Source organism: Vombatus ursinus, unplaced genomic scaffold (assembly GCF_900497805.2).
Source record: "Vombatus ursinus unplaced genomic scaffold, bare-nosed wombat genome assembly UNPS02000749.1, whole genome shotgun sequence".
Taxonomy (NCBI): Eukaryota; Metazoa; Chordata; class Mammalia; order Diprotodontia; family Vombatidae; genus Vombatus; species Vombatus ursinus.
Genome location: NW_020940527.1, coordinates 22,921,741 through 22,945,652, shown reverse-complemented (window position 1 = coordinate 22,945,652; position 23,912 = coordinate 22,921,741). Strand labels below are relative to the sequence as shown.

Sequence of the window (23,912 nt, the reverse complement as noted above, 5' to 3'; positions counted from 1 at the left end):
AATGTGAAACTATGCTTTAACTTAACTAAGCCCCAGTCCTCTAAAATCAGGACCCCAAAGCATCAAAACTACAAAGTTAGTTATACAGGGAGACAGCACAGGGACCTCTTTAGTTGCTAAAAGCTGATTAAGCTTTACTGTAAGGGTGTTTGCTACAAATGCCAGCTTAGAGTTCTAAATACCTGGTTCAGGAGTTGGCAACCTTTTTCTTTTCTTTTCTTTTCTTTTTTTTTTTTTTTTAGTGAGGCAGGTGGGGTTAAGTGACTTGCCCAAGGTCACACAGCTAGTACATGTCAGGTGTTTGGTCTGAGGCCGGATTTGAACTCAGGTCCTCCTGACTTCAGGACCGATGCTCTGTCCACTGTGCCACCTAGCTGCTGCTTGGCAACCTTTTCAAAGGGATGTTGATGGAAGCCCTTTTTCTACTTCACATGTTGGAGAGAAGGTATTGAACAGATGTCAGCTGACCATTCTTAATGGTGAGTTAATGACCCTTGACAGTGCCTCTCAACAGAAGCAAGATGCTAACATGTTTTAAGGAAACCCCCCCAAGAGATAGGGGAAGTGCCAAGACTGTACTTAAAGCAAAGATGAATCCTGCAGAAGAGTTACTCCTAAAAAACATGAGCCTAAAAAAAAAAAAAAAGGAACATGGGAAGAGAATTAGCAGCAGAATTAAAAGGAATTAGAGAGACCCAGCCTTGCTTGGTTTTGGTTTGAGAAAAGCCACAAAATGAGTCTTCCTTCTGGCTAGATATAGAGCTACATAATGGCAGGAAATAGGTGACATCACCAGGGATCCTTGAACCAGTCTACAGTTTCTCCTTTAGACCACTTCCAGAATCCAGAGCCAGAATTCAGTCACTGGGATGGAGAGGTAAGTAGGTTAGGAACCCTCAACGTGCCTCAACAAGCAAATTTTCCATTTCAGATTTCATTGCCTACCTAGCTGAAGAAATGACCAATTATGTACGTCAGGGTGGTTCTTAGAGATAGTACAATAAACAGTCAGCAACAGAGCCTGAAGGTATGGTTCTAACTTGTGTTCACCAATAATCCTCTAACAATTTCTTTCCTGTGCTGCCTCCTTCCCTCTCCATTCTTGAAAAATCTTTATAAACAGGTACTTAGCACAATGGTTAATGCAAAACTCATCTAGAAAAGAAGATGATGGGGACTTAAAATTTCATTCAAAAGTTTTTGTCAGGTATAAAGCAGTGTAATGGATAATAAACTTAAAAAATAAAAACATCCTATCCCAGCTTCCCATGGTTCATTTCACTTTTCTTCCTTTTTTGATAATATGGAAAAGCAACAGATGAAAACCGTACCTAAACACTACTTCATGTAAAATATCCAAGATGCATTTGCTGTTTTCTTGTATTACACAAGATGGTTGATAACCTTCACTGAATTGCCCATTCTCCAAGGCTATTCCATTGGATCCCGGCTCACAGATTCTGTTGTGAGCTGCACTGGCACGTAATTGGTGCTAAATAAATGTTCATTGAATCAAACCCTTTGCCTCCAAACATCAAACTGCAAAAACGCTGAATACACCTGTTATGTGTGCCTTCTAGTAATTGTAAAGAAAATGACAGCTAGTCTTGATTCACAAGTGTTTTAATGACCAGAAGAGTATGGGAATATACAATGGCTTAGTTCAAAGTATGGGAAAGCACAGAAGTCGAGATTTTTGACAACACCTGGCCAGGGAACCCTCACAACAGAGGTAATACATTCTTCATCAGGAATTTCACTGTGGTAGTCCAGTCCCCAGTCTCAATGCCTTTGAACAGTATGAGCAAGTATCACAATGTTCAAGTCATTTTGACTTAGATAATCTATAGTAGACTATGGCCGGCTTATATTTCCCTCTCGTTTTGATGCTTGTAACATTATTTCTTTGTTCTGAAGAGATTTTCTTCCAACTAACTCAGACAACATTCTTGTCACCAAGGAATCTTATTCCACCTTGGAGGTCACTGTATCACTGGGATAGGTCCTATGCTACATATCCCTAATGCCCACATCTAGAGGTAGTTTCAAGTAAACAAGTAATAAGTCATACATCTCTTACTGTGATCAACTGCTCCCACCCATGTATAGTTCTCATTGACACAATGGCATAAGTATACTGGACAATATTTTCCTAGCTTCTTCCTATTTCTATCCTCTTAAAATAGTATTTCCTTTTGTGACTGAATACAGAGACCAGCCTACCTACAAAAGAGTGCTCACATGTGCTGATAGGAATTTAACCTCAGAGAAAACAAAGTTTGTCCCAATAACATTTATACTATTCAGCAAACAGTCTGAATGTCTGAAATTCTGACTTAACTTCAGCTTTACAATGAGAAAGGTCCCAAAACAGGACTTTTAAGAGTATTCCACAAGAGAGAAAAGAGGACATATTATTAGGATTTTCCCTATGCTAACCGAGGAAAGAGGAGGCCCTGTTCCTGACGTAGAACCAGTGACAACGTCTTCCCTCATCCTGTCTGAGAGTCTGCTCCCTGCATGCACACCCCACTATGAGGCCGGCCTGGTGCTAGGTGTTGGGGAAAACGGTGATGACACCTTGTTCTTATGTCATAGTTTTCTAAAGGAAGAGAAGCAGTTTCCAAAGCAGAGAAGTCGCTGTCCCTGCAGACCAGGCGCAGTTAGGTGCTTCCAGACAGTGCATGCCACCTCTTCACCAGTTCCTTGGGTTTGTTCATCATCTCATTCCAGTGTTCCAGTTCTTTCCCCCTCGTGTACATGAAGGGTCCTACTACTACACGGCCCAGCTGGTGGGTTTCTGGTTTAAAAAGGGAGGTGGGGGAGGGAAAAGCAGCATCATTACTCTCTTCAGTACATAATTGGAATTACCTCAGCAAGACATTTGAGTTACTTCTCACCCTCCCTTTAAGGAAGCAGCAAATTCACTCCCCATTATACAGGTAGGAAAACAGTTATAACCTCTGAACTTGTATTCCAATATCTGTGGCCATATCTTCTATAAAATAGTGATAGTAAGGAATTAGCCAATGTGGGCCTCTCTTTTCTAATAGTAAGCTGTAGAGGCAGTATCATATGGTAGATGGAGTGATAGGAAATCCTCGATTCAGATCCCTGCCTCAGACATTCAGGGGACTGCAGCCCTGGTCAAGCAGCCTTGTTCTCTTCAACATGAGGCAGCTGGATGGCGTAGTAGATAGAACACGGGAATTGGAATCAGGAAGACCAGAGGTCAGATGTGGCCTCAGACCCTTACTAGCTATATGACCCTGGGCAAGTCACTTAACCTCTGTTTGCCTCAGTTCCCTCAACTGTAAAATGGGGATGATAATAGCAACCTAGTCACTGAGAAATAATTGTAAAGCATTTAGCCTGGCATATTGTAGGTGCTATATGAATGTTAACTATTATTATTATTATTACTGCTGCAATACTGTAAGGTTATTTGAAGTCTGAGCATCCAAGCTCTGGGTAAGAAAGATAAGCTGCCTTACTGTCACCCTCTGTGTTCTGCAGCACTGTCAGGCTCAGGCTGGCAGTGTCTAGCTCCTCGGGATCGGCCTTGAAGCTAAAAGTCTCATTATACACAGGATCGGGGGAGCCCAGCACAGCAGAAGTCTTCCTGCATTTGACGAATTTGTTGTGGTTCATCAGGGACACTTTGACAAACACACCTAAAGAAACCGAGGTGAGAATCACTGGTAGATTGCAGAGGGGACACTAAAGAGGCACCCCCATTTATCTTCTCCCTGGGAAGGCCATAAAATCTTTATACTGAAAACAAGCCTCTATGGCAGCATTTTGCCAGAACAAACCAGTCAGTGGAAGCCAAATGCCCATTCTTACCTGTTAAACCTGTAGATGTGTCTCCCAAGCTGAACAAGGCAGGATTTTCCCCTCCTCCTCCACTTTTAGAGTATGCCCAGTTTGGCAAAGATGCTACTGTACTGTGCCCTAGGAACTGAGCCAACATGACCCATAACCACTGCAGCCAGGGGCCATTATCAAAGGAAACAGGGGTTAATTATTTTAATGTCTTTCTAATCTGACCATCCATCTTAAGGAAAGGCTTAGTGACAAGCTTTTCCTTCCTCCCAGGCTTTCATTGCCCAGACAAGATTTTTGCTTATTTGAAAATAACACAAGACCCTGGCACCACATTCACCCAAGCGGCAAGCAATCTCATGAAAATGGTAGCTGTGTTTCCAGGCCCAGCCAATGAGCCCACTCCTCCAGGAGTCATGACCTTCCCAACATTCCTATTGGACAGGAACTCCAGGCTCTGGGCTCGTTTCTTTAATCCCTAAGAAACATCCAAATCCTACCAAGCCTAAAGTGAACAGAGAAAGCTGACTCCATTTTTAGGGAAAATGGGGTCAACTTTCCCTATTACCAAAAGGTAATAAGAAATGGGGGAGGGAAAAGGAAACACAAAAACACGTCAATGACCAAGTAAGTCCCTGGCTTCTTCTCTCCCACTGGGTCCTCTCCACCCTATGCTCTGACTCTGCCCTTGCCCTAAAAGAGCTCCCAGCCTCAGGGGAGTGGGGGTGAAGGTAAAGACTTGTCATGGACGCAAATCATAACTACCCAAGAAAGGATGAGATTAGGGGTACTAGGGCAGATCACTGGAGGTGGCAGGGATGGAGAGGGGAGATAATTAGTGACAGGTCAAGGAAGGTTTCCTGGAGGAGGTTAAAGAAAGGAAGATGGAAGCATAAAAGAGGGGTGGTGGGAGATATGAGAACAGTGTGAACATGGAAAGGAAAGGGTTCAGGGTACACAGACAGCAACTGGTTCAGTTTAGCAGTATCCTAAGATCATAGATACTCAGTCCAGCCTCAGAGAAACCCTAGCTTTCTGTAAGAAGGAGTTCAGGTTGGGGGAGGTAGGTGGCACAGTGGATGGAGCAGCAGACCTAGAGTCAGGAACACCTGAGTTCAAAGCTGGCCTCAGACAATTACTGGCTATAGGACCCTGGGCAAGTCACTTAACCTTGTTTGCCTCAGTTTCCTCATCTGTAAAATGAGATGGAGAAGGAAATGGCAAATTACTCTAGTATCTTTGCCAAGAAAACTCCAAATGGGGTCATAAGAAAGTCAGACATGACTGAATAATATATGTATACATATGTATATCTACAAACACACATAAACATACATACATACATACCTATACATACGCATATATACACGCATACACACACACATATATATGTTCATGGACTCCTATTCCTGATCCACCCCCAAATGCTCATGCCCTCCATTCCTAAATACTATTTATTTGCATTTATCATCTTTACATCTATGTCACGTGTGCTTTTATATGCACTTGTGTTAGAATGTAAACTCTTTCAGACACAGGATCATTGTCTTCTTTGTATCTGTAGCCCCACCAACGAGCACAGTGTCTGACACTCACTAACATGCTTTTTGATTGATCACTCAGAAGCCATCTAACCCAACTCTCTCATTTTACAGATTAGGAAACTGAGCCCCAGGGAGGCGAGGTGATTGCCCACGGTCACAGCTAACAAGCATCTGAGGTGGATTTGAATCCAGGTCCTCTGACTTCAGAGCCAGAATTCTTAGTTTATACTAGACCAAATAGTAGAAGGGAGTACAATATAATAACAAATTATAACAAATAGGATGAGTTGATGGGACTAGGAATGTTTAAGCCTGAAAAAGATGTGATTTAGGGTGACTGGGCTGGCTGTTTTCAAACATTTAAAGGGCTGTCATGGGAAAAAGGGATTCGATTTGCTGCTTGGTTCCTGAGGGCAGAAGGATGTGGGCTTTGGATGATATGTGTCAAGGTCTGGTGTGAGGAAAACCTTACCTAATGATTAAAGCTATCCCGAAGCAGAAGGACCTGCCCTGGCAGAGAGTAGGGGTCCCTATCACAAGTGGTCTTCAAGAAAAGATTAGATGGGGGGCAGCTAGGTGGCTCAGTGGTTAGAGCACTGGCCCTGGATTCAGGAGGACCTGATTTCAAATTCGGCCTCAGGCACATAATACTTACTAGCTGTGTGACCCTGGGCAAGTCACTTAACCCCCATTGCCCAACAACAAAAAAAAGAAAAATTAGATGACCCACTTGTGGGGGTGTCATAGAAAACAGTCTTGTCCAGGTTACAGGTAGGATTAGATGGGCTCTGAAATTTTATGATTTTGTGTGATTTGAAGAAAAGGGTTGTAGAGATGATGGCTTCTTCCCCCCTCCTCCCCTAACTGCAAATTGGAAAAGGGAAGAATAAAAAGGTTCCAAAGTGTGATCACATTGTTAGGTTCAACTTTAGGAGTAGAGAGTTGATCCCCTAGGGCAGGAATTCTTGACTGACCAGAGGCCACAGGCCCCCACAGTCTCCAGATCCATGGATTTCTGGGATTCTGTGAACTTGTATGAGGAAAAAATTTCCATTTTTCTTTCCAAATGAAATTTAGCATTTCTTTTAATTATGAATGTCGGCAACAGAATACCATTCTCAGAAATGGGTGCACAGGCTTCACCAGACTGCCAAAGTGGTCCATGGTACAAAAAAAGGATTAAGAACCCCTGCCCCCAGGGCTTCTAGACAGGAGGGCCGCCATGATGGAGGCTAAATTCCCATACATCATCTCAGAAAAAGGGAGGCAGAACTCACTGACAACATTCTGGTCATCCTGGAACTTCAAGCCCTTGGCTCTTAGCACCACCACAGTCAGGCGTCCCAGGTAATCATTGTAGCTGAGAGAGAACTGGATGTCCCCGAACTCAGAAGGGGGCTGTAGAGAACAAAATGAACAGTCAACTTTAGAGAAGAGATTTGTCTGAAAGACATAGTAAGTGGCTTCCATGAAACCCCAAAACCCCTAGCCTTCTCCAACAGCCACAGAAATTTATTCCAGGTAGGGAGCCCACCATGCCTATGATGTGGCTGGAATACTCTCTTCCTAGCTCCCCGTTAGTCTCTCTAGCTTACTTCAAAGCCCACCTCCTATCTAAGGCCTGTTCTGATTCCCCTAGCTATTAATGCTTCTCTTCACCCCAATATTACTATATATAGTGTAGGCACATGCTTTCTATATATTTTATATATCCTTATGTGTGCAAATGTTGTTTCCCTGGGAAAAAAAATAAGTTCTTAATTTTGCCTTTAAATCTCTAGGACCTAACACAGTACCTGACTTTGTATACTGCTGATTGATAAATAATCTTTACAATCCCTTCTAGCTTTAAATCTATGTATGATTTCATGATCACAATCAGGTCAACAAAACAGACTATGAAGTTAGAACACTTGCATCTAAGGAATTCCTTTCTGGACAATTTCCTTAAGTCTTTATATTCTTTGCAAAATTTCTCCATCTCTGAGAAATAAATTTTGTTGATAATTAATGTTTGCTGATTTTTTTTTTTACCATTTCTTATACAGATGGCCACTGGTCAGATGGTTTCCTGGTCTCATCCATGGTTGGTACTACTTTACAAGACTTTCCTTAAGTGAAAGTAGTTTGAGGGTTGGGTTTTTTTCACCATGTTACTCTGACAACCAGGGCAAGAGAAGAATGTGGTGCATTCCCATGGGTCCCCCTCCCCATCTCTTCAAAGTCATAGGGGAGAGATGTCTTTTCATGTCTCTTTTGTGGAGCCAATATTGTTCTTCATAATTTTGCAACTTTCATTTTCTATTGCTTTCTGGTTATTGTTCTTTCCATTTACCCCAAACTGATTCTTAATAACCTAAAAAAGTAAATCGGAGGGCTTTCTTTGCTGGCTGGACACGTAGCTGGGGCGGTCTCTAGAACAAGAGCTCCTATGACACAGCCACTCTTTCCCTCAAGCAATCAATTACACATCAGTCCAAGGCAGCATGGTGCACTGAAAATGTCACTGGATTTAGAGTCAGAGGAACCTGAGTTGGGGAAGTCATTTAAAAAAAAAAATCTGGGCCTGTTTTCTCCTCTGTAAAATGAAGGAGTTGGACTAAATGACTTGCAAGGTCCCTTCCCCAACTTCAGTGATCCTTACAAAATCCACCCCAGCATTCTACTGGAACCCTGCCACAACCTAAGAAGTCGCTGCTCTAACACAGGGTGATATTTGCTTAATTAACTTAACCTTTAATTAGTCACCTACCTCCATGCTCTCTGCTTCCAAGTCTCTCCAGATGATGGGCCGACTATCGCTGGTTAGCATCTCATCTTTCAGTGGGAAGAGCACTTGGCCCAGAAGGTGATGCTTTCTTTGCTTGTCCACGTGGAACACTGAAAACTTCAGCATCCTCTGAGTGACTGTTCTGCTGGATACCTGAGGGGTGCAGGGAGGAATCCAGGACCAAGTCTAGTGCCAAAAAGGGATCTGAGAGATTGCTTTGAGTTTTCAGTTAACAAGCATTTATTTTTTCTCTCTCACCCACCTTCTTTCCATTGAAGGTGGGGGAGGGAAGGTGGAAAGGAGAGAGCAGAAACAACCTTGTAGCAAATATACATAATCAAGCAAAACAAATCCCCTCCATTGGCCAGGTCCAAAAATGTATGTCTCAACCTGCCCCTTGAGTCCATCCATCACCTTTCTAGGTAGCATACTTCATCAGTCCTCTGGAATCCTGGTTGGTTATTGAATTGATCAGTTCTTAAGTCTTTCCAAGTTGTTTGTCTTTACAGCATTGTCATATTATGTGAATTATTTTCCTAGTTCTACTCACTTCACTCTATAGTAGCTCATAAAAGTCTTCACAAGTTACTCTAAATTCTTTCTATTCATCATTTTCATGGTGTAAGAATATTCTATTACGTTCATATGCCACAATTTGTTTAGCCATGGCCTAACTGATGTAGCCCATATTTGTCTCTCTTGTCCACAAGGACATCATGGGAGACTTTGTCAGATGCCTTGTTAAAACCTACATACATTTTGTCTATGTCATTCCCATAATCTGTCAGTCTGGTAACCCTATCAACCTTCCTGTACTTGTACAATACTTCGTTCCCTTGTTTTTCAGATTAAGTACTGGCATGCTGCTAAAAATAGGTTTAGTAAGGTCTAGGGGGTGCATACCTGCATTTGAGTGGCTCTACGCTCTTCTCTGAAAAGCTATATACAAAAGAATTGGCCAGACAAATGTTGGAGGGGCTTCAGAAACTCTAACCAATACAGTAGCCAACTGTGAGTTCACTGGATTTATGGTAAAGCGTGTCTCCTGCCCATCAACAGAGGAGCGATGAATGAAGCATTACATTTTCAGACATGGCCAATAATGGGTTGATTTGTTTTGCTTGTATATTTATATCTTCCAAGAGAGTCTTCCAGTGGGGTGAAGAAGTCATTGGGAAGTGCTAGTGATATAGGGAAAGAAATCCAATTAACATCGGAAAAAAAGAAAGGGGGCAGATGTGCACCAGATAATAGTGCTGTTGGGTAAAGGTTGGATGACTGGATGACTATGGAGAGGCAACATGGAGTAGTAGATAGAAAGCCTGCTTCAAAACCAGTTCAAGTCCTACTTCTGACACCTTGTGACTATCTGACGCTGGCCAAGTTGTATCAAACCTACACCAATGGTATCAAACTCTAGAGAAATGGGGATCGTTAATGCATATATAAGGATCCCTTGGGCCACATATTAACTTAGTTTTAAAATGTAATATTATCTATGCCTTATTGTATTTTTATTTATTTTGTTAAATAGTTTCCAGTTACATTTTAATGTTTGGGTCATACTCAAGAGTTGGGCTGTATGCAGCATGGTTGATACCTGCTCTAAATAGCCCTTTAAGCCTGTCGGGTGCAGAGAAGATGCCGATCTGCATTGATAGAGGAAATTTTCTCATCAGGGAGTTGTCTGGACCAATGAAATCTCTAGTCCAGTCCCACTCCCTTTAATGACTACATCCAAAGTGTTGGTTAATGTATATGAACTTTTATAGTATTTAATGGAATGTCCCAGGGCCCTCTTATCTTCAACATTTTTATCAAGCATTTGAATGAAGGTAGAGATGTCATATTTGTGAAATGTGCAGATGACACAAAACTAAGAGATCAGCTAGGATGTACTGGATGACAGAATCAAAATGTAAAGCAAAAAACAAAAAAGGTTTTGGAAGGGTTGCAATTGTGAACTGAATCTGATAAGAGCTTGATGACTTCAGCCTAACAAAATGAAATGGATTAGAGACATGTAAAGGAATAGGGACATATGAAAAGTCTTGCACTTGGGTTCAAAAAAGTCAGTTGCACAGGGACAGGATAAGGAAGATGTGGCTAAACAATAACTCATGTTTAAAAAAAAAAGACAAGGATTTCAGTCATTTAGAGACTCGCTGGCATCAGAGACTTAATCCTGCCCACAAGATTCAGTCACGCCTCTCAACAGGTCCTTTCTGTATAAGGTCCTGTGGGGAAGGAGTTAGTCTCGTCTGCAAGGTTCCAAGCTTTATTCAGCTGAAAGAGACCAACTTTACAATTAGTCAATAATGCAATGAAGTTGCCAGAAAAATTAATGCAATCTTAAGGAGCATTAACAGAAGAATAGTGTCCAGAAAAAAGGGAAATAAGAATCCTACTGTTCTCTGCCCTGGTTATACCACTCCTCAAAGACCTTGTTCAGTTTTCTGGGAACCACATAGTAAAAGGGATACCAACAGCTAGAGTGTTTACATAGAAGAGAAATTAGGATGATGAGTGAGGCATCTCAAAAACATGTCATATGAGGAAAAATGGAGGGAGTTGGGAACCTTTAGCCCAGAGACAAGCCATACACAGGGTTAGCTAGGTGGTACAGTGAATAAGAGTACTGGGCTTGGAATCAGGAAGACTCATCCTCATGAGTTCAAATCTAGCCTCAGACATCTTACTAGCTGTGTGCCCCTGGACAAGTCATTTAACCCCGTTTGCCTCAATTTCCACATCTGTAAAATGAACTGGAGAAGGAAATGGCAAACCACTCCAGTACCTTTGCCAAGAAAACCCCAAATGAGGTCACTAATGAAACAAATCAACAACAAAGCATGTATCATAACCATGTTTAAATACCTGAAGGTCTATTGAGATAAACTTGTTGATTCTTCTACCTCTTAAAATCTCTTGCATCCATCCCCTTCTCTCTTCTCACATAGCCACCCCCCTAGTTGCAGCCCTTATGTCCTCTTGCCTGGATTATTTCAATAGCCTTGTAACTGGTTTCCCTGCCTGTAGTCTCTCTTCTCCATTCCATCCTCCACACAGCTACCAAACTGATGCTCCCAAAGCCCAAGTTTAACCCTGTCGCTCCCTAGCTCAAAAAGCTTCAGTGGCTCCCTGTTGCCTCTAAGATAAAATTTAAATTCCTGTTTGGCATTCAAAGCCCTTTACAACCCATTTCCAACATGTTTCCAGATGAATTTCACATAATTCTCCCTTACATATTCTACATTCTCTCCAAGTTGGCCTACTTGCCATGCCCAGTATATGACATCCCATCTTCTTTGCCTTTGCAAAGGCTATCTGCCATCACAACCCTCTCCCCTTCTCACCTCCAACTCTGAGAAGCCCTATGAACATTGGAGCAAGGCTCTACTCAAGTGCCACCTCGAGCTACAAGAGACATTTTCTGAACTTTCTCCCAATAGTTATTAGGAGACCCCCCCCCCAAAATGACATCTATATCTTGCCATTACCTCTCTGGGTGCTATTTCCTTTCAGTAGAATACAGGTTTTTTGAGGGCAGAGACTTGTTTTGTCTTCAAATCTCCAGAACCTAGGGTAATGTCTCACACATAGTAATAACTTAATAAATGCTTCTTTAATTGAATTACATAGAAGAATATTAGACTGATTCTATGTCACATCAGAGGGCAGAACTAATGAGTAGAAGTTACAGAAAAAGGCTATTGTTTTCATAGAAAGCAATGAACTTGTTTTTTTGGTTTTTTTTTAAAGTCATATTCCTTTATAATGGAGGCTTAGGAAAGCTGCTAATCTTGCCTGGTTTTGCTGATAAAGCAAAAAAAAAGAAGAAGAGATTCTAAGTACAATTATTTTTTCTTTTTTTTAAATTAATTAATTTATTTTTAGTTTTTAACATGAGTTTTACATTTTCTCTCCCTCCCTCCCCACCTCCCTCCCCAAGATGGCATGCAATCTGATATAGGCTCTACATAATCATTCCTATTAAACATATTTTCACATTAGTCATGCCATGAACTTGTTTTTAAAAATATTTCAATAACTGTATTTCAATATAATTGGATTCCTTTATGCATTTAAAAGCATTATTCTCAGAAAAGGTTCAAAGGCTTCACCAGAATGCAGAGAGTCCATGAAGCAAAAAAAAAAAAAAAAAAAAAATTTAAGAACCTCTGATATAAAGGAAACCCTTTCTAATATCCAGACCTGTTCAACAAGAGAATTCACTCCTTTAATTGGCAATGGATTGCCTATCAAGAAAAACCTAGATTTTGGACATGGCCAATGCAGGAATTTATTCTGTGTGGCTATAAATGTTTGTAAGAGGGTTTTTCCCTTGCTTTATCAATGTGGGGAGGGAGAGGGGGAAAGATTGTGGGTCTGAAAATAAATAAAATTGAATTTAAAAAGAAAGGCTAAAGCCTACCTGCCAGAAATGTCATAGAAGAAATTTAGAAGAAAATATTTGGTATTTGGAAAGAAGTTTGACTAGATTATTTCTCCAATCCTTTCTAACCACAGTTATTGGTTTTATGATTGACATTTAAAAATATAGAGGTTAAGGGGCAAAAGATTTGAAGTGAATGAATTTTTAAAAACCACATTGCATTAGTAAATGGAAAAAAATATGAGGTCTTAATGGACTGGAAGAATAGAGAGTCTGCTATATAATTCTTATAGGTGTAAGTGAATGAAAATACCTACGACCAATTAGAGCCCTAGTTACTTATTTTTGGATAGTACTAATGACCCCAGGGATCCAAGTTGCAGGGTGCATCGCCTTGTTGATAGCTGCTTCTCTTTGCTCCGTTATTCTTAAACATGCTTCTTCAAATAAAATCTGGTCCAACTTCCAAATATCCTGTAAACTACTTTCATAATAATACTAATCTTAATTTCTAATACTATAATTCAAGTGAACAAATGCTTGAGTGCCTATTATGTTAAATGCTATTTGTTATTTTTTTTTAACTGAGCAATGGTGTATAGGGGCCATTCCTGGAGAACCCCATCCTACCCTGTGCCTTTTCCCTGAGATTACCTTTTATCTTCTCTGTATTTTTCTTATACAGAAATAGTTATTTATATGTTGGCTCTTTCATCAGAATTTGAGCTTACTGAGGGCAAGGGACTGTTTTTGTCTCCCCGCCTTTTATTGAATCCCCAATGTAAATATGCTTAATAAAAAATGCTTGTTGATGTACTAAGGACAGCAAGTGGAGGCTGCATACACGGAGAAATAAAAGGACTCCGCTGAACCCCACAGGGCACATTCCTATGCTCTCAAATGCTAAAACTGACCACATATGTATTAGGAGGATGTGGAGGGGAGATGGCCAGAAAGAAAGAGAAGCAAGCTCCTTTCCAAACAAACCCCAAACCTTCCCAGGATGCACCTCTGGGCTCCCCCATTTTGTTCCCTGGGGGGAATCAGTACCTGGAAAATGAAGTTCTCGTCAAATTGTGGGTTGGCGGTTTTACGCTTCGTTTTGGACTGCAGAAAGCGCCGCTCATCAGGCAGCAGATAGAGCTTCACCAAGGGACTGCAAGTCTCTGACAGGGAGGGGGTCTGCAGCCTCCGGGCCTTGATCAGGCCCACCAGCAGCCTCTCGGCCTCCTGCTCATACCCCACAGTGAACCACAGCCTCCCCAGACAGCCTTCGGGGAAGTCCGTCTCACTCTGGTCCTCGGGAAACTTGTAAAGCTCTGGATTGATTGTCCCAATCACATACGCACCCCCTGAAACAGACACATTAGGGTCTTCAAAAGGAGGAGGGCACACCGATATATAACAGACACAGAAACCTACTTTGGGATTACTTTTTTTTTTTCCCCTACAAGGAAGCTAGTTCAGGTGAGGTGCTAGAAGTGGGTACTAGAAGATTCCAGCTTCCACGCCCATCATGACCTGTAATCTCCTAAGGCAGCTGGGGGGAGGCAGGGAGGTCTCTCTGGATCCAGTTTCAGATATTGGATAAAGGAGGCAGCTCCAGAATTTAGAAGTCATAAGAAATATACACAGGTAGCCAGGTCTAGGCCCAGACCTGGCCTCAGAGTAGGAAAACCCAGGTTCAAGTCTCATCTCTGACATATATTGACCAGGTGACCCTGGAAGAAGTCACTCTGCCAGTGATTATCACTGGCAATTCTTGAGATTACCAGTTGCAGAACAGTTGCTGATTTGCCCTGCCGGAGGGAATTTCCTGACTGGCATTTCCCAATAACAATAAAAGCATAGGTATAGACTCAAAAAGAAAAAGAGAGAAAGATCTTTCTGTTTCAAACAAATTTTTCCACTCACTTTCAAACAAAGCTGCTGTTTTTACTCTATATTTACTCACACTGTTTTCCTTGTCTAGAATGGCCCTGTCATTTCCAGAGACACCCATCAATTCACAATCCCTTCTCTAGTAATAAAAAGCAACTGATAAAACAACCACATTTGTGTTGGGGCCAGCTAAGTGGCCCAATGGATAGAGCATTGGGCCTGGAATCAGGAGGACCTGAATTCAGATCAGACACTTGACACTAGCTGTGTGACCCTGGACAAGTCACTTAACCCCAATTGCCACACACACACACAACAAAATTAAAAAAAAAAAAGTTTGGAAGCATATGTAACATTCCAAATTTCTACAATTGAAAAGAATCTTCCTTTTTTTCTACTTAACTAAATCTCAAGTCTTATATCATCTTCAAAGCCTTCTCTGGCCATCTGAGCCTACAGAAAGTTCTCCAAATTCTATTTAAATGTAAACATTTTTAAGTACCCACTATGGTACGTGCAGAATATGTTGCTTGAATTTCCTTTCCTTTATATATGAAGGTCTTTCTCCAGGTCACTTGGAGAATTTGTTGTTTGTCATTGGAATTATTAAATTTAACCACTATGTGTCTTGAAGTTTTGCAGCATACAATTTCTTTGTGGAAGCGATCAGGTGATTCTTTCAATTTGACATTTCCTTTTCTGGGTTCAGAAGTTCTGAGAAGTTTTCTTTCATTATTTCTTGCTTTATGTTGTTCAGGTTTTTGCACTGGTGTATGCTTCTGGAAGACCTGTGGTCCTTTGGTTGTCTCTGTGCATTCCTCTTTTTGATGTGTGTTGTATAGAAGTCATGTTTTATTTTAATGTGAGTGGCTTTTGCTTCTCTTCTCTCAGATTGTCCCTCATTTCTACGTATTTTCATTCCCCATCTGTCACTTTCTCTTTTATTTCTGTGGTGGTTTACCACCATGGATTTATATTTTTCTGTTCTGACAATTACTTCTGCCATGCTGGCCAAAAATTCTGCTTTCCGAATTCTTATTTCTCTCTTAAAGCATTCAAGGGTATCCCAGTGGGATTCATGCTCTCTTGAGAATCCACAGGATCATCTGCCCTCAGTGTTGATTCGTTTTCCTTTGCTTCACCACATTTTTCTTAGATGTCTTAATTTTAATCTTTTTTCCTTATATCCCTTCACTGCTCACTTTATGATTCCTTCCCCTCTGATGATAGTTTCCCCAGGTGACCGGACTTCAAAGCTGTCTCGACCTCAAAATGTGAATGGGCAATTCATATTGTACCAGACTTCATCTGTGCCCCAAGTGTCTTCTGGGGCCAGTCCCCTTTCCTTCAAGCCCAGTAGAGCCATACACTCCAACATCCTGTCCTAGTTCCCCATGTTCATCAGTGCCCTGGGTATTGTTCCAGCACACAGTGCTGCCACACACACAGTCCCAGCCGGGAAAACTTCTGCCTGTTGGCTTCCCAAGGTACAGAGATTGTGGGGTAGAGTTTATTTCTGTTGCAAGACTGTGAATCAGCTTGTGCAGCCCTGCCAGAGCATGGCAGCCAGTGGGGGAGGGGGTTAGCAATTAAGGATTAGCTTTCTTTGCTATTAGTTTATCAGTTTGTTTCCCCCTTAGGGTTCTTGGTATCTTAGACCCTGGAAATAGGTAAAATTGCTTTCTCTCTTGGGTATAACTCTTAATTTGGAGAAATTTGAAAGATCATGAGAATCTAAGGAAATATCCACTACTACATCTTATTAGTCCTGGGATCCAGAACCTTTCCAGCCCTTTCTCTCTCTTTTTTTTTTTTGGCATTTGGGGTTAAGTGAATTGCCCAAGGTCCCACAGCTAGTAAGTGTCAAGTATTTGGTCTGAGGCCAGAATTGAACTCAGGTTCTCCTGACTTCAGGGCCAGTGCTCTATCCACTGTGCCACCGAGTTGCCCCCCAGCCCTTTCTATTATGCCCTTCTATGCACTGTATACTCCAGCCAAATAGGGTAACTCTTTGCCCACCTCCGTCCCCAAACCCCACCAAAACATACCGTGCTCTGCCACCTCTGTGTCTTAGTCTGCTTTGTTCCCAGTGCCTGGAATGCTCTTGCTCTCTTCACCTTGTGGATGCCTATCTAGTCTTTAAGGCCCAAATCAAACTCTTCCTCCTCCATGAAGCTCCCTCTAATCTCTAGGCTGAGTAATTATGATCTTCCCCCTTTGGACAATCAATAGCACTTTGATAACTCTAATGTTTTGTTTTGTTTTGGTTGGGCAATGGGAGTTAAGTGACTTGCCCAGGATCACACAGCTAGTAAGTGTTATGTGTCTGAGGCCAGATTTGAACTCAGGTCCTCCTGAATCCAGGGCTGGTACTTTATCCACTGCACCACTTAGCTGCCCCTCTAACGTATTTTTCATGAAAAATTTTGTATTATAGTTAATTTGTCTGTGTCTTATCACTTTATTAGACAAAGTCCATGAGGATAGGGACCTCATCGGATCTAAACTTTATATCTATCCCACCACCATCAAAGAATTCAGTATACAGAAGGAACATAATAAATGTCTATCGAATGAGTAGAGCCTACGTGCGGTCTACTCACCAAGTGAATGAAAAGATGATCGAGGCAAGAATTCTGGGGCAACATAGGGATCACTCTCATCCTGGATCTTCTCTCCATTGGTCAGAGTAATCCAATCCCGGCCATGGAAGGAGGGAGGAACAACAAATGGGATGCCTTGGGTCCTGTTTATAAAAGCAAGTAAAGACAGAAGAAATGAAATGACCAGAATAAAAGAAGGCAAGTGTGGGAACAGGCCCATGAAACAAGAATGGGACCGAGGAGGAAGGATAAAGATGCCCTGGAAGAAATAAATGTATAAAGGGAGTACAAATTCTCCTTCAGGGTCTTTACAAGTAAAATCAAAGACAAGGACCTTTAGGCCTGACCAGCTGCCCCCTCCCCCCACTGGGGCAGCTGGTGGTACAATGGATAGAGCACAAGGCCTGGAATCAGGAAGGCCTGAGTTCAAATCCAACTGCAGACACTTAATATCTGTAATCTTGGACAAGTCACTTAACCTCAGTTTCCTTAATTGCATAATAGCACCTGCCCCCAAGGTTGTTGTGAGTTTCAAATGAGATATTTGTAAAGCACTTAGCATGACTGGCACTAAGCAAATAAATGATGGTTACCATTATTATTATTATTATTATTACTACACCCTCCAGACTCTTCAGACCAAAACTGCCATCTGACTTGCTGATGCTCCAAGAACCCTTGAATCTTGCCACCAACTCTCGTATAAATATTTTGTTTCCCCCAATTAGAGTGTGAGCTACTTGAAAACAAGAGACTCTCTTATTTTCCTCTGCCTATTCCTAGGGCTTGGCACACAGTAAGTACTTAATAAATGCTTTTTTTCCTTTCATTTGTTCAGAAATAGAGGCAAATCTCTATATTCTTCACACCCAAGACTTCATCTTTTAGGGGGAAATGCCAAAGCCCCAAAACAAATCGGATTACTAGAAGGAAAAATCCACTGCAACAGATCGGAGAGAGCCCCGCCCACTTCCGTTGGCCGGCTTATTCAGTCTTCCTTCCCTCCTCCCTTGGCCTCTCCCTTCCCATGCCAGTAGGAGGGCTGAAGATCATTCACCTGTTGGGTTGGATCACTGCTGACTGGGAAGGCTGCTTCTCCTGTTCACCAGCCGGGGATGGCATTCCATTCAGCTCCTCATAGGCAGGGGCAACGCACAGCTTCTTCCAGAGACAGTACCCCATGATCCCAATCAGAACCAGCAAGAGCAGTCCTGCAATCACTCCACCGGCCACTATGGTTCCCTGTTCTGGGGCCACAAAGAATCAGGCAGCACTCACTTTTACAGAAAAGCAAATGGAGAGGCTTCCTTCACCTTCATATCCTGGGGAAGCCGGGGAATAGCAAGTAGCTCTGAGATTCCATTTCCTTAAGCTCAAATACTGTCCCTTGATTCAGTTTCATCCTAGTTTGACCCTTCCTCCCTACCTTCTCCCATGTCTCTCTTTTTTTCTTTTTTTTTTTTTTAAGGCAATTGGGGTTAAGTGACTTGCCCAGGGTCACAGTTAGTAAGTGTCAAGTGTTTGGTCTGAGGCTGGATTTGAACTCAGGTCCTCCTGACTTCAGGGCTGGTGCTCTATCCACTGTGCCACGTAGCTGCCCCCTCCCATGTCTCTAGCACCCAGCCCCCTCCTTCCTACACACACACACACACACACACACACACACACACACCCTTGCCACCAAGTTGCTAAGCAGAGGGCGGGACTTCAAGTAGAAGGGAAGCAAAAAAAAAAAAAATCAAACAAGATTCCCAAAAAACTATCCCCCCAAAGCCCTTAACAGTGCCTTCTGAGTCACAGGAAGCAGGAAATATGGTTATGTGAAGGCCACAGAGGAAAAAGCTTGGGGGGGGGCACAAAGAACATACTCAGATAATCAATGACTGGAATTTAAAGGAATTACAAATCCAGGCAGAACACAGAAGCTCATCCTTGGCTGTGGGTTTCTTTCCCTTTGTGGGGAAGTTACTACCAAGAACTCAACACAATGCCTGGTAGGATATGATTCCTAGTGATTACGAGAGGCAGTGTGGTATAGTAGATGGAGAGGCTGACCTTCGAGCCAAGACCTGCTTTCACGTCCTCCCTCTAACACCTACTGGCTAGACAAGGAATTAGTGCCTGGGCTACAAATGGCCCTTATCTCCCTGCACTCCAAGTGGCCCTGAAATTGCTAATAGGAAGAAATAATAGGAAGAAAATAGGAAGAAAGAAACCGAATTATGCATAAGCAACTGCAGCAAACATTGATTAATCCAGGTGGTGCAGTGGATAGCGTGCTGAGATAGAGTTAGGAAAAATCGAATTAAAATCCTGCCTCTGACATTTACTAACTGTGTACCCCCAGACAAGTCACTTAATTTCTCAGCCTTGGTTTCGTCATCTGTAAAACAAAGATAAGAATAGCATCAACCTTACAGGGCTGTTGTGAGGACCAAATAAGATAACCTATGTAAAGCATTTTACAAACCCTAAATCACTTTCAAATTGCTGACTATTAAGTGCCTACTATGTGCAAAACACTCTACTTCGTGCTGACATTACAAAAATGCATAGAACATAGAACGGCCTCCCTGTATGCAGTTTGTTCCTGACTCAGAAATTGCTATGAAAATGAACTTAGACTTAATTTTCTGCCTTTCTGTTTTTACAGGCACACCCACCAATCAAAACACCCCTTCCTTTTCCTTTCCTCAAATCAAGAAAGCTCCCAACCCAGATTACTTCTCTCCTGGGCTTAAATCAGAAGCTTCTCCCAAAGGATTCAATCCACTTTAGAAAGAAAGAAATACAAGACAAGTTGCAATGGAAAGAAGACTGAATTCAGACTCTTAATGGGTGGGTTCAAGTCAGAGCTCCATTACATACTCTCCACATTATCTTGACCCCTTGGGGCCTCAGTTTCTTCATTACTCAAATGGGGGATTCTATTTATTCTACTTACCTTGCAGACCTGTTGTGATGAAAATTTTTGATTTCTGTAAAGGACTATATAAACTCGAGGTACTCCCCAGTCACAGAACATTAGCTATAGGCAAATAAGCATTCATACATTTCCCATTTTCTTGGCACAAACTATTCTCCAGGGTGGGTGGCAATGTCTAACACTGGCTGTCTTGCACTAGCAAGGCTGCTACTTTGTTTTGATATGACAAAATCTTGTTCTTTCTGGAGCCCCCAGTTTCTCATAGAAACAAACAGACACAGACTCAGACACATAGACACAGGCACACAGACACACACACACACAGACACACACACCATCCTTTCCTGGTTCTAATACCAGGCCAAAGGAATCATTCCTGGAGAAGGGGCTGATTTCTATTTCTTAGACAATAAATCTGTTAACATACCACCAGCCCTCACCCCAAACCACATCTGCCCTTCCTGCCCCAGGCAACAATGTCAAGCTCTTGCCAGACTGATTCCAATTGGCATCTGGAAAACCTGCTACCCATAGAAGTCTCAGCACAGTAGAAAGAAGACTGGTCCTGGAGTCAGGAAGACTTGAGTTTAAATCCTCCCTCACTAGCTGCCTGACCCTGGGCAAATCACTTAACCTCTGCCTCAATTTCCTCAGCTGTAATATTAACCCATCTCCTAGAGTTATTATGAGGCTTAAGTGAGGTCATAGTTGTATAGCTTTTAGCACAGTGCCCAGCACATAGTAGGGGCTTACATGCTTATTTCCTTCCTCAGTCACCCTCCAAGTGGCTCTGACCTGGAGAAGTAAGGAAGACCAACTTGTGACATTTCATCTAGTTCCGACACCTGTGGGAATAGGAGATTCTCTGAATCCCTCTTTATTGTCTCACATGCTGGAGCAGCCGCAAGGATAGTAGAAATCCGCTGGGTTCTGCTGAGTCCCCTTCTTACAAGAGGGATGTGTGAGCTCACAAATACAACTTTTCTTCCAACCAGACCCCCTTCCCAGGTCCCTACCAGGCCGCCCTCCCCAGCTGTTGCACTCCTACAGTCACATTTGGGTGGCCCCGAACACAAACCCCAAGGCCAAGCAGGCCCAGGGTCCCCGGGGGAGGGGAGGAGAGGCTCCCCGCTCCAAGGTTGAGAGTGGGACTGGGCGCTACCCCGACAAGCCCCGCAGGCACCCCCTGTGGCCTTCAGGAACAAGTGCCTTCTACCAAACCCCAAGGCAGCAAAGTGGGGGAAACACAGAGTGGGGAGGGTCCCTGTCCCCCCGCCTCCTTAAAAGCATCCCCAGATGGCAGGCGCCTCCTAATGTGGTCCCTCAGTTTGGAGACCTGCCAGGGCACTTACCAGGCATGAGTCTGGGGAGCAGCCGGGGTGCCCCAGAGATGGGCCAGGGGCACGGGAACCTGGCTCCCGCTCCCCTCCTTAGGGTGGCGCAAGGACAGCAGCAGTGGGGGGCCTCTGGGTTCTTCTGGTCTGGGACAATTGTCCCTGGCTCCGGCTCGGGCAGAGGCACCAGGAGGTGACCTCCCCCCCCCCCCCCCCCACGTGGATGTCCCGGACCTTGGGCCACTCGCTGACCTGAGACGAGCGAGCAGATCCGGGCTCCTGCTCTCGCTCCTGCTCTGGCTCGGGCCCCGAGCGGAGTCTCCACCCCTTCAGAGCTGACTTGGGGAGCGCCAGGGGATTTAAAGGACTGCGCTGGCTGGAGAGCCTTGGGAAAGGGGGAAAAGGGCGGGCCCGCTCTCCCTCCTTCCTTCCCCCCCTCGCTCCAACACCGCGCCCCAGGAGCCAGGCAAGTGTGCAGCTGCCTCCCTCTCCCTGAATTTGAATCGCTCACTCTGCTGGTTGGTGGCTGTCTGGTGGAATGAGTCGGTGGCAGGTGTCTGTCTGCTGGCCACCAGCGGCTCCACCTTGAAGTAGCTGGAAAGGCGCCCAAGTAGTGGGTGCTGCTTGCCAGGGCCAGTGCGCTGGAGGAAACAGTGGGAGTTGGTTAAGACGTTTGGCCAGATGGATAATACAGGTTTTATTAGGCCCATTTTGCAGATGAGAAAACTGGAGCTGGGAGAGGTGTTAACTGACTTGCCCACTATCACAAAGCTACTAAATATCAGAAGTACGCGATTTAACTTCCCTGGCTTTCTCTAAGTAATCCCACTTTCTACAAGAAGCCTTCCCTAACGCCTCTTAGTTCCAGTGCCTTTCCTCCGTTATTTTTTCTTCCTATTTCTCCTGTATATAGCTTGCTTTGTATATATTTGTTTGCACGTTGTCTCCTCCATCAGACTATAAGCTCCTTGAGGGCAGGAACTGTCTTTTCCCTCTTTTTGTATCCTCCAACACAATGCCTGGCATATAGCAGGCCGTTAAAAAAAGTTTATTGATTGATTAATTTGAACCCAGGTCTTTTTATCTCCAAACACAAAGCTTAATTTACTACTCTATGATGTCCCTCATAGATGAGCTTGGGAACTCAGGAGCTGCCTGAATTGTAAAAGCAGTGACTGGGAGAGTAAAGACTGTTGGGTGGGAAGACACTTGTTTACAGAGTTAGTACTGCCCAATATTAATGACTTGGAGAAAGTTATGCATCCATAACAAAGATGGATCTCTGCTAGATAAGCCTGGACAATCAATCAAAAAGCATTTCTCAACTGCCAGGCATTGTGCTGGGCTCTGGAGGGAGGAGATCATAGACTCTTTGAACTGGAAGGCAACTATACTTACTATTAATGTTACTAATTAAAATCAATGATAGTTAAAATGGAACCTGGACTCTTATGTCTCTTCCTACTCAAAGTCTGTAATAATGCCTTTCTCTCCCTCCCCTCACATTTGTCTAGAGCTCTAAATTTCACATCTATTATCTCACATTACCCTCACAACAACTTTGTGAGATTATCTCATAAGATCACAGATCTAGGCTGGAAGAGACCTTAGAAAACTTGTCCAAGATCTAAGGTAGTTAAGTGACAGAGCTGGGATTTGAATTCAGATCCTGTAACTCTTAAGTTCCTAACTCTTTATCTTGTGTCCCACTGCCTCATTTGACAGATAGGGAAAGTTCAGCCTACTGCTTCCAGGCAGGCTTAATGACAATGGTATTGCCATAACCAATTTAATCAATGACTGTTTTTGCCAGACTAGCACCCTATCCTGACAGGGGCACCAATGGACATATTGTGGGAGGAAACAGTTTAACTCTTGGTATAAATCTCTAAATATTAGGGACATCTCCCAAACAACCTAGTTTCCCTCAATAACTTATCATGACATTCTCATCTAAAAATTATGTAAATATTTCTTGTATGTATTTCTATAACTCTTGTGTCAGAGAATTCCTTCTGACACTCTCACTTGCCTGACTTGTTGCTCCCATCTGGATGGAACTGGGAACTTCAATATCTGGCAGATGCTAACCCACAAGTAGCCACCAACTCCCCTTATAAGCACTTGGGCTCACAAGGTTTCAAAATATCAAAGAGTTTTATTTAGAAGTAAAGGATACAGAAAATACAGTCAAGGCCAAAAGAATTGAGAAATTTTCCCCTTGAAGAAAACCATCACTCTCCTTGGGGACTTAGTCTTCTCCTACGACTCACAGTATTATTCTTTTTTTTTTATTTTTAATTTATTTTTAGTTTTTAACAATCACTTCCATACATTTTTGAGTTTTAAATTTTTCTCCCCCTCCCTCCCCCCTCCCTCCCCAAGACTGTGTGCAATCTGATATAGGCTCTACATATACATTCCTATTAAATATATTTTCACATTAGTCATGTTGTAAGGAAAAATTAGAACTAATAGGAGGAACCACAAGAAAGAGGAAGCAAAACAAATCAGAAGAAAAAAAAAGAGCAAATAGTATGCTTCAATCAACATTGAAACTCCATGGTACTTTTTCTGGATGTGGATATCATTTTCTATCATGAGACTTTTGGAGATGTCTTAGATCCTTGCAT

The 23,912-nt window shown here is 42.8% G+C and overlaps 1 protein-coding gene across 1 annotated transcript; it reads right to left on the bottom strand.

Annotated features, from left to right (window-relative positions):
* Nucleotides 1-1,607: 1,607 nt before the first annotated feature.
* On the bottom strand, nucleotides 1,608-21,760 carry SYT15 (synaptotagmin 15). Its single transcript, XM_027857900.1, has 8 exons — nucleotides 21,298-21,760; nucleotides 18,077-18,266; nucleotides 17,020-17,162; nucleotides 13,586-13,887; nucleotides 8,122-8,292; nucleotides 6,647-6,767; nucleotides 3,495-3,674; nucleotides 1,608-2,800 (listed from the first exon to the last, which is right to left on the bottom strand). Exons 1-8 carry the CDS (start codon nucleotides 21,302-21,304, stop codon nucleotides 2,664-2,666), a joined length of 1,251 nt encoding a protein of 416 aa, XP_027713701.1. The 5' UTR covers nucleotides 21,305-21,760; the 3' UTR covers nucleotides 1,608-2,663.
* Between the last annotated feature and the right edge of the window lie 2,152 nt (nucleotides 21,761-23,912).